Here is a 12104-nt window from a genome sequence, read left to right on the forward strand (position 1 = left end):
TTCCTAGGAAAGGGGTAGGTATTCAATTGTCAGGCCTTCTGTGGAAAAATAGGCTGCCACTGGGGAGACTGTGGAAGAAAAGTCTGAGGAAGGTGAGTGTTCCCCAGTTCCTGAGAATTATAACCCTTAAGCAAAGCAGGCATGTGATAGATTGATTTATTGTTCAGAAAATCTGTTTCTACTTAAACTATTTAGTTCTTCACTACTAATACTTTTCTGTTAGACAAGCTTTCGCTCCCCTCACAGAGCCAGCACTCTCAACAGCAACCAAATCCTCAGAAGCAGGACAGACCTTTCAGGCATGATCTGAGAGTGAGAGAGGAAGATGGAGGGGGAAAAGACATGGTGTGCTCTTAGAGAAGCCGGGTGGTATCCTTAACTTCCTAAGTGTGGTGGGAATGACTTGCAAGCTTGCAGTGTGCTAAACTTTGCTAAACTGATGCTCAAACTGTCCCACCTCATACTTTACAACCACTTCTCAAAATCACTTTGTTTCAGCAAAATTACTTTGGTTCATTTACTATCAATCCCTGTCCCATTTTATGCCAATTCTGGCTCAAACTGAGCATATTAGTTTGACAGAAAAAATAACATCAGCTGATGTTATTTTTAGAAATTTTTGCCTCTTATTCTTTTCCCAAGTATTTTCTTGATTTTGTCATAGTGAGCACATAATTCTACAAAAACTAGATTTCTCAGCCTAGACAACCAACGAGTTGATTAAGTCTCACTGTAGTAATCTGAAGAGCAGAGTTATTCAAGCCCAGGACAGATTCTATAAATACTTGTTAAGAGCGCTCATCACTTGAATCTCCTTAAATAATAGATTTAGCTAAAGCATTTTCCCCATCGTTTCAGAAAGAATATACTTCCAAATAGCCCCAACAATAAGAAAACATGTAGGGAACACAGAACATTGGGTGATCAGTGAATGTGTTAAAAAAATAAAAAAAAAAATAAAAAATCTACAAGGGAATGAATAGCCAGTCACTTACAGAGCCTAAGAATTATAGTCTTGAAATCTGCTACTGAATAAGATTGAGTCTATCAATTGTCACCTGTAACAAAATAGTTTCTTATTTCCATCATAATAAAAACTTTTCTCCAGGACTATCATCTCCTTGTACCTCACATTTATTGTGAGACAAACACATAAAAATTATGATTAAGTTTAAAGACAGCCTGTAAGATGAATAAGCAAATTTCACTTCAGCATGCACACAGGAAAAACAAACCAGACATGCTTAAAAACCCAAAAGACAGAATGTTTTTATCTACCTTCTAGACCAAAAGCCAGCCTGGCCACAACCTTATCAAGGCTTTGAGACTTTCTGTCATCATTCAATCCATTGAAGGGGTAGCCACTTCCCTGCCACTAAACATTAGTAATTTTGTCTGAAGTATCTGTGGCAGACAGATTCATTTCTTACTGGCTCCATCTAGGCTTGGTCGCCTCACACTTCACTAGCGAGCACAGTGACATGACAAATGTAATCACAGTGAGAGGATTGGAAAGTTGTGCCTTAGATAGCAGAGCTGCTCGCAGAAATTTCCACGATAAACTCAGACAGATATTCCTTTTACAGTTGCCAGTATAGTTTATGAAACCCAAAAGACATTTTTCTGCAGATATTCTGCATTTTTTAACACAAAACAAGGCTGAGGCCAATACTCTTTATACTACCAAGTGCTTATTATCAGTTAAATAAAAGGAGTGCTGCCAAAATATTTTATGTAGCTTTGTCTGGGTTGAATATTGAGTTAAACTTGTTTATAATAATAACAGTACCTTTACATCTAAAAAAAAATAAAAAATCCTCCACTAAATTATTGAATGCCAAATGTCTTTCAGATTTCAAGGGCAAAAAACTTTAAAACACTCTCCTTAAACTCTTCCAGGATAATGTTCTTATATTTTATTCATTGACTAAAATATTTAAAATATTTTTTGCTAAGGGAGAAACCAAAACAAAACCCATAATGGAAAATTACAGTTTCCAACATAAAAGTTGAATAAAAAAATGTAGAGCTTTTACTTTCATGCCAATAGGCTTGAAGTGATGACACAGATATGATTCAGTAACTGACTGCAAAGACTTTATATAGATAAGAAGTACACTGTAATGTACCTGGTCCCCTCAAACAAACTAATGAAACCTAACTTTAGCCTACCAACGGAGAGATAATGTATTAAACTATCCTGACATCCCTGCTAGCTCCTTGCATGTTAATTCAAGGACCATAAGGCAGACAGTTGCTGTTGGAAAGACACAGTGATTAATCATAATTTTATCCAGAGGACCACAGAAAAAGAGATTAAAACATTGTAATCTGGCCACTTAACATACACAATAATCTGCAGCAGGGCCCTGAATAAGATACCTCCTCTGTCAACAGTGTAGATGTTGGGGAATATATTTAACATTTTTTTTCTAGTGTGAATCATGTCAAATGGGCCTAAAATAAAGCTTCAAGGCCAACTGAAATGAAAATTAGACTTTCCCATTTACAGTCTCACTGTGGTTCACCAAACGCTTAAAAATATTCTGAAAGTATTGTAATTCAGAAGTATTTAGTTTCCCTTAGTTCTGTCTAGCAATCATACTCTTGATGATCTAGGGGTTCTGCTCTTGTCTATGAAGAGATATACAGATATAAGTAAGTAAAATAAAGATAATACTGTGCAAAACATGATTTAAAGATTATAATTTTAAAATTCAAGAGAATTTCACATTGAAAATGTAATGAAATAGAAGAATTGATCTGTTAAAGAGTGGCTGTGCTTGTAATAAAATGCAAACATACATATCCCCACTTAAATACATTAAATTTTCAGAGTGGCCCATATTGCAGGCCGTTTCTGGCTACCTTTGGGCAAGATGAAAATCACTTTTCTACAGACTTGACATATCAAGATTGAAATTATGCTAAGAAAAGTTAGTCATCACCTTCCACTGTTTTTCTTGGAACTGAGCCAGGTTGCTCTCAAAGAAGCTGGCTACATTTGGGCTATTTGATTAGGAAATCTAACAGGAAATAATAGGGAAAGGTAAGAAGACTAGAAGTGAGGTAAAACTGGTAACATAATCAGCAAGCAGAAGAAACAGGAGTGTGAAACTCGGTGTTAGCTGTAAAATGTTTTTAAGCAGAAGATGGGGTAAAAGAAGGCAAAAACCCAAGTAGAAAAGGATAAGCAAAGTCTTGGTAAACAGACTACATGGAGAAGACAATTCTTGAAGAGAATAAGGAAATATATCCTGGACAGAAGTGTTGCTATAATGGGTATGTTGGGGCTACTACATTGGATAATTGATAGCTACCAAATTGTAGTACAAGCAAATATGAGACATGAATGAATAGAAGGGATCAGTGAAGAGAAAACAGAAAATCCTGAAGTCAGCTGGAGAGTCACAACACTAAGAGATCTCCAGTGCACAAGATGGGAAAGTAAGAGGCCTTGAACTTTGTTGCATGAGGTCAAAAGTGACCATCCATCATCAGGTAACAACTCAAAAATTATTGCAGACATCTTTAGGTTCTTCTCAAGAACATAAGAAAACCCTCTGATATTAGACTATTCCCTATACTGATGGCACGAGACATGCACAGAGCCATGCACTTACACTTAATGGATGTTGCCACTTGGCCAACTCCATGCACTGGTTTGGCAAACTGCTGGAGAGCAAGGAAGTTCACATCCTTGATAGTTCGGGATCAGTCTGAGTTACAGAAGGTTTTAAGCCTTTGTGAGCATTTCAGATCTTTGGGGGCTGATATTTAATGACAAATGCTGCTTGTTTGTAAAGCGTTACAATGCTTTATTGCACCTCAAATGCCAAAGTGATCCTTTTGCCTGGGAATAAAACCACTAACAAGTATAACAAGTGTAGTGCCTGACAAAAGTTCTGCTTACATTTTTTAATTATATAATTATTTTCACCGGTATACAAGTAACTATTGAATATGCAGCCCCTGCTTTTATCATAGACAAATGCCATTCTTTAATCAAGAGGCAGTGAACAGGAAAAGGTTAAAAAGAGATTGAAAAGATCACATGGTAGAAATAATGGTATCCTGTCCTATCACTACAGCTTTGACTACGACACCCAGTCTGACATTACAGCCATGAAAACAGTCTGTAAACTTCATTATGAAATGATGATTCTTAGCTACCTTCTTTTTATGCAAAATACACATACTAGGATGCAACATGATGTGCCAGCATGGTACAACACCATCACCAGATAGATACTACTGAAGAACCCTTTGCTATTTATGTGAGGGCCGTTCTGGAATCCAACCTCACACAAGTCACGAAAATTAGGAAATATTACACATTTGGAACTAGTTTTTTACTAGATCGTTCACTTTGTTTAAGTTTAATATTTGTAAGCACCAGTTGGCTCACAGCTGTAAATGGAAATATTTTTCCTGTCTTATAAAACACAGGATTGCTTGAAAATGTTAGACTAAGGTATTCAAAAGGATTTTCTACCAAAGATCCAGACTGAGAAATGCATCTCCAAATGCTTTTTTTCTCACAAACCTTTCCCTCAAACGTAATGCTAAGAAATGAAAGTTCTGTTCACCTCCCCCTAACCAAAGTATGATGATCTATTAATTAAAAAAAACCAAAAAAAACAAACAGAAAAAGTAATTGCCAAAAATGCCCAAGGAAGAAGAAAACAAACCATACATGTTAAGCAACCTCTTTTATCTGGATAGCAAACAGCGTCTTTGTGACGTACTGCCTCACAGATAGCTACTGAATCTTTGGTGTGTTTATGCTTTTTAAAGTAGATTTTTCAGGGCCCACAACAGTATATTCTGATCAGAAAACTATTCAGGTTAACAATTTTGAAATACTCCCAAAAAGTGAAGATCCATGTAATTATTTGATCGAATGTCATGTAAAATTGTCTTCTGTTTTGAAATGTCATTATAACTGAGTTGTAAACCCATGCCTACCAGCATGCAGCTCAGTTGGTTAGAGTGTAACAAACACATTGAGATTAAAGCTTCCAAGAGACGTCAGCAAATTTATCTGCCCATGACTACTCACCAACATAACACCTGGAGCTTTCAGTTGGCATTACAGGAGCATGCCAAGCAAAATGTGACCCCACTAAACATACTCCACATGTTCATCATTTCCTTCTCATGTTGCAGTCCATATACATTTTTCTTCTCTTTTCTTCCATCTCTGCATTTCTTTGCAAGTACCTATTCCCATGTCCCCCGATGTCTCACTCTCAAGTCTGACTCACTGGTTCATATTATAAGCGTTAAAAAAATATCCCTTAAATTACTCTGAGAGGACATTGCTCGTGCTATGGGATTTAATGCCCTCCTCTGCAAGCAGAAGTGGCAGCTTACCAATATGCTCCTCACTGTGCAACGTACAGATATCCCATGCCAGACTTTAAATTGCTCAACAGCAAGTTTTAAATCATCCTGCCGAGGAGTCTGTAGGGAGACATACCAGTCTTTCTGCAGAGGGAGATCAATGAGCTGTGGAGACATGCTGGCCAGGAATCTCCCTTTCATCTAGATATACACAGTGTGACACACCAGGTGCCAGCTTAACTGCTATTCTTACGGGAATGGGCAACTTCTGCATTTGAGAGATGAGTGCATTTTTCTGAGTTTATAGATTATTTTCAATGTGTCAAAGATTTATCGTGGGAGTTAAAGGGTTGAATAAAGTCAGCCAAAAGAAATTCTCAAGCTTAGTGTGATGCAAGATATCAGGGACTTACAGAATTTTACCATTGTGTTGATCCTGCTTATGAACTCTCCTCTGCTGGCATCCCTGACACAGCCTCTGCTCAGCAACACAACTTGTTAGTAAAGGCAAGGGCCTTTGTGTACCTTATACCCACATTTACAGGGCACCTCTGTGTGCCCCTCACTCCTTCCTCCTCCAGCTCTCCCATCTAGAAATACAACTAACTTGGTAAATCTTTGCCAAGTTTCACAGGCCCTCTAGAACAGCAAACAGTTTGAAGAGAGGGAAGCACATCCAGAGTTGGAGAGGACTAACAAGTGTAAGCACCTTACTCGCACCCAGAGAAAGGGAAGGGGAACTGCAGCCCTGCACCCAAGCTTCTGCCATATCATTGATCCTTTTCTAGTGAGGTCTGAACTGGTATCTGTGACCTGATGATACTAACATTTGACAGCAATGGAACTTTGAAACCTAAAATTTCCTAAAGGACTCACTGCTTTTTGCTACTGTAATGAGCCAGGGTCTATTCCATCGCCATAAAGAAAAGATGTAATCCTAAAGATGAATAATTGTTGTCCATAGCAATATGAGATTTTCTGATAAATAACTGCATTTTTGTATCTTAGTTCCAGGACCAGCAGTTGCTTAACTTTTTAATTTTTCAGAATATTTCAAGACTTCCCCCTTGGGATGTTGCTTCATGAGCTCTTTTTATCTTTCATTCTTAGGACAGGATATCTTTTCCTGGTGGGAAAATGGTAGGGTCTGGGCAACAATTCTACAGGCCTTTGCTGGATGTCAAGAAAAATAAAAATACTTGCTCTCACAGAAGTACTAGACTGGAATAGCACACTTCAGATTGACTACATCTAACTACAAATGTAAAGAAATGTTTTCAGAAGCTAAAGAAAAGCGATTAATGAGAAAAAGGTTGATACATTTAGAGGTCAGCTCATAAAAGACACTTTTTTTCAAAACAGGAGGGAAAACTAGGCACTTGTAGATTGGTGGTCTGATTGCCTAAGAGTTTTTCTAAGAAGGGGAGACTTGCAGAGCTGTAACTGCAGCTGTATAGATCATAGATATATATATAGCTGTACAAATGTATAGATAATAAGGGTGCTAAACAGGAAGCTTGTGAAGTTCAAAATCATACTCTCTCTTTTCAAACAACGTAAAAAAATATTAGGGAAATATGTCAGCTCTTCTAGTCTTTCTTGCTGATTAAGCACAAAATGCAGGCTATACTAATAGTAAAATTTTCAAGAGTTTGCAAAGTCTGAATGAAAACCATAAACTATGATTGACACATTATAAATATATTTGAAGGACAATGACAACAACATCACAACTGGAAAAAGTCAAAACATGCCCAAATAAGTTTGATTATGGCTCTCCTTTTCTCGTGGGCTTTTCTGGCTTTTATTTTTTCCTTTGGTGGGCTTCTTGTTTATTTTGGATTTTTTTAAAGTTGCTTAATCAGAAAGTCGTATTTGAAAATTTTCACTTAAAAAGATATATATTTAGGATAGATATATCATCAGAAATGTCAATCTCCACAAAATATCATAAAAAAGTTTATAAACAACCCAATATCAATTTCTGATGGAATGATCTACTTAGCCTTAACTGTGGTGTGACCACAAAAAATAGTACTGCTCAGAAAGCCTCTTGGCAGACCTATGCTTTTACTGTAATTTTCAGATGCATTTTTTCTTTTTATTTCTGCTGCATTTAAAAGTTTATCGTATATAATTTTCCCTAAAGATGGTATTTTCCAGTTCTGCTTTACTTCAAGTGAGAGAACAGTAAAAGCAGTATAAAACTTCAGAAAAATTAATTGCTTTTAACTTTGCACCATTTTTCTTTTCTCAACTTCTTGTAAGGAAATACAAAGTCTGACACTTCAATGCTTATCTTTTGCATATAAATGCCTGGCAAACCAATATGCAAGTTGAAATGCCAAGTGAAAAGTGTTTAAAATAAGAACTGTCTGACTGCTTTTGTTAGAACATACACGCTTAACCTATCACTAAGAAAACATAGTACCACCTATGGAAATACCATCTATGAAAATTCTTTGGTTAAATTATTGTAAAAGAATAAGTAAGATGCATATTTGCAGCTACTAAATGAGGAACAGCCTCCATTAGCAGTCCATATAGAAACTGGGATACAAAATATACTAGAAAAATCCAACGCAACCAGAGCTTGATAAAGATGATGAAGCTAAAAAAGAGAAGGGAATAAAGCTATACATTTGACAAATAATTATTGTAAATAAAGTATGTTTCATGAGGCAGAAACCTGGTCAATAGCTCACCAAGGTGGCATACCACAGTCTTTGAAAATGTCTCACCATATCTGTCACTTGATTTTGCTGCCAACAAACAATTACAGAAAGTTTCTCTCATCATTACTGTTTTAGCCTGCTCCTCAAATTTATCAGCAGAAAAAACTCCAAGAACATTACCTAAAGGGGAAAATCTACTTTCTTGAAATAATTATTTATAGTTTAGTGGCAATAGGCAGTTTTCAGATTTTTGTCGCCTACAGATTTCTTGATTTAGGCCGACATTTTGAAAGCCATCATGATGTACATTCTTACACCTCTGGGCAACATGTATATTTCCATTGAGATTTTTCTCCTTTGATTTCTCAATACCAAGACACCTTTATAGCACACCATCTTGTCTTTTATTAAGAGAGACAGAAATGCAAAATCAAGAAAAAAAGCCTAAAAGATAGCTTCAGATATCAGGTTGAACTATGATTGGAGAAAAGGCATTTTCTGTGCAAAGGCTTTGGTAAGACAGTTGTTTAACTAAAGAAGATCCTCAATTTTCAGGAAAATTATATATCTTACTTTAAAAACTATTACTCTTACTGCTAATTTGGCCAAAGCATTCTAATTCCTATAATGTAATGAAGAGAGCTTCACTTTGCCAGACCTGACACAGCAGCAGCGTACCAAAGATCTGAGAGCTGAGTACAACTAGACATCAAAGGTCCCCAAAGTCTAAACCCTGCCTCACCTGAACAAACAGAAATTGAGTGGAAGATTTAAATGTGATGAGGCAAGTAAAAGTTAAAATTCAAACCAAAAATCTACTTGTAGGTAGATTTTCAGGATGTATTATTTTTAGTCTTAATTTCAGTGACCTCCTGGACTGAAGTTACGCTGTCCTGCCTGTTCCCCTGGGAAAGCCTCCTTCAACTCACCAGTTCCGAGCCCTGGTTTGAACAACAGTCCCTCTGCTGTTCTTCCAAGGGATCTCCCAGTTTCTTTCCCTACTGTACATCCTTCTCACTGCCCTTTCCCTTCCCTGTCACATCTTGTCCCTGCAGCCATTTTGTAGGTTATTTATGTTCAGTTCCTTTTGGGCTACAACCACTCTTGCCCTAGAAGGGGCAGGCTGGCAGCTTTTTTTCTCTGCTGCTTCAACACATCTTCTTAGTATACACATACACTGACACTCAAAGAGGGTCAAATGATTGTATCTCAATCCCATTCTTCTCTTAAGCTTTAGATGTTTAAGGAGGAAAAAGCTCTGTGCTAATTTGGTTAATGTCTCTTAAAGAAAACTATTTTCCTGTGAGAACCCTCTGGGGGATTTATTGGTTTTTTTAAAAGAAAAATAGCTTGGTATTTTGAAATAAAAAAACATTTTGCTTAAATCCTTTTCTATAAAATATATAAAGGCGAAATTAACCTGTATTAACTAGGCAGCTAAATCGCTGTATAGAAAAATCAAAGGTATTATTTAACTGTCAGTTAAATCAGTTTCAAAGAGATGTAGTTAATTACATAAAATAATTCAGACAGTCAGTAATATGAACGAGATCCCCAGAGATCTGCTGTGTTGTGTTAACATTTGCACCATGCTCTTGCTATAGTAGCAGAACCCAGGTTTTTTCACTGTGAGACTTCTTGTTCCAAAATGTACCCAGTTACAGCAAATATATATGGTATACACGACATTAACTGTAGAGCTGCCTCAGGGAAGTTTTCAGTAACTTGCTAAACCGGAAGTCAGATGTCTGTGACAATTACATAGGATGAGTACACTTGAAAAAGGGCCTGTTCTTGTCAAATTACCCAATAACAGGTTGATGTTAATAATTTAATTAATCCAAAGCTTCAATCCCATCAATTTTTACACTCAGATGTAGCTTCAACTCAAGCTGCCAACAGTAGTAGGATTATATAACAATGCTTAGAATTTACATGTTTGCATATGTTTCATTTTTCCTGATATGACATTTATTACTATTTAAACAACTGATTAATTTTTGGCATAATTTTTACAAACAAAGGGCGAACACAATGGACTATCTGCATGCAGAGGAGTAGAGATTTCATAACTCTTCTAAAACATGGACCAGACACCACGGCTGATTTTCAAAGCTCCTGTCTCATTTCTTTATGCCATATTATACCACACCTGCTCTTGTGTACCTCATCACCCAGGCTGTGATTTGCAATATGATTCAGTCTTTTTTTAACACAGGGCTAATTGACTTATTCCTTCCGTCTTCCTTTTTCCTAGCATTGTCAAACAAATATTTACAATATGCCATGTCCTAATGCCTTGACTTTCTTTGACTAAATATGCCAATGAAAATTTTAATTAACTTTCAGGCCTAAAACAAGTCTTCCATTGCTTGGATTCATAGTAGCATAGTAGTTACATGCTCTGCCAAAAACACTGTTCAGGTAATGGACCCAAAAAACTTTAGCACAAACTGGTATTAAAATTCCATTCAAAAATTAGGATGACTGGGGGGCTGGGGTGGTGAGGGTGGGTGTCATGATCTGTTAAAAAAACAAAACCTGAGAAAACTCCAAAAGGCATTCAATGGGTTGTGTGCTAATGAAGTGTGGCTGACTGGTTTCTGTGCGATTGCTCCCAATAACATTCTTTGAGAAAAGCCTTTGAACAAACAAACAAATGTACCTTTCTTGAAGAATAAGTTTGTTTTCCTTCTTCCAGAAGTCTTTGAAGTCAGAACTGAATTCATGCCAAATACTGAAGAAAGAATGTGGGGACACCTCCTTCTCGCCCATTTTTGGTTTCATACAGAAATACGCTGTAGTTTCCAAAAAGCTGTCAAAGAAAGCAGAAATAGCAAATGCTTCAGTAGTCACTGATATTGATTTCTTTTTTGTACTTGACACTGAAATAGTATTTAATTATTCTTGGTAGCAGATCTAAAATAAAAAAAACAGAAAAGCATACCAGTTCTGAGCTCTTCACATATAAGTAGGTATACAATGTAAGATGATTTTTCAGTAAAGTTGGCATCTGGGATTTATCACAGTTTCTAGTTTTGACCAAAGTATTTTCTATTTGAAAAGCTAAAATGAACACAGTGTCCACAGCCCTGAAAATCCAGATATCCACACTCCCCCATATGCTGCTTTTCTGTTGTGTTTAAAGCTGTTTTCAAAACGCAGAGTCAAAACCCATCAAGGACTGTAAATAAACTTCAAGTTCTGTTAGGTCTGTGCTACAACACAATAGCTTAGGCTGGAGACTACACAGAAATATTAAAACTCAAGCCTGCTTTGTACTAAACAAGAAATGACGCAACAGAAAACTTGGCCCAGGAAGGGCTGTGCTAGAAAACAGGTGCCCATTGTGACTCTCCCAGAACAATCCAACAATCCCTTCTGAGCACAGCGAGTACAAAACTAATGCAGCAAACACATAAGCTACTCCTCAAGTAAAAGCTACTCCTGTAATGCAAAGGTCATATTTCCCACACTGAGTGAGGACTGTGAGTGCAACTACAAGTTAATGTATTTCTGAGTTTGAACTGTTTCTATTTTATTTCAGGAATGTTACAGGAAGGTACAGAATAATTATTTTTAAAAATATTGCTTGATTAACTATTATTCATTTTTTTTTCATTGTATGTTTTGTAAATACTGGAGATTTTAAGAATGTTTTCCTGATCTGAAGCTCAACATGCAAGCCACTGGATAATTGCTCATTTTATGAAAAATGCAATTGAAAAGTCTCACTTGAAATAGAATTGTAGGTGCTTTGCTCACTGATCTATTACTATTCATTGACTCCTATGATAATTTTCTCTGAATCATAGATCACAGTTTTAATACTTTAATTATGGGGAAGAATCAAATTTTGGCTAAACGGATGGAAATGTAATTTTAGTCTCAGAAGTCATATCTTCATTCATGGATTATGATGGTGAAAATAACATACAAAGATTCAACCATTCAGAAGGGTCCCTCACAAATTCTGCAAGAAAATTTCACCCTAATTCTCAAACCCGAATATTCCAGTTGTTTTGCCCAACCTGAAAAATAAGCATCTACATATATTATCATATTGCTGAATAAAAAAAGTCT

The 12104-nt window shown here is 36.5% G+C and overlaps 1 protein-coding gene across 2 annotated transcripts in view; it reads right to left on the reverse strand.

Moving 5' to 3' along the window:
• The window catches only part of FMN2 (formin 2), a 152308-nt gene that overhangs the window by 7254 nt on the left and 132950 nt on the right, over window positions 1-12104 (reverse strand). For both annotated transcript variants that reach the window (XM_063151572.1, XM_063151571.1), the window contains one exon: window positions 10687-10836. In XM_063151572.1, the coding sequence (XP_063007642.1) occupies window positions 10687-10836 (150 nt within the window). The remainder of the gene's footprint in view (window positions 1-10686; window positions 10837-12104) is intronic.

Source organism: Melospiza melodia, chromosome 3 (genome assembly GCF_035770615.1).
Source record: "Melospiza melodia melodia isolate bMelMel2 chromosome 3, bMelMel2.pri, whole genome shotgun sequence".
NCBI classification, from domain to species: domain Eukaryota; kingdom Metazoa; phylum Chordata; class Aves; order Passeriformes; family Passerellidae; genus Melospiza; species Melospiza melodia.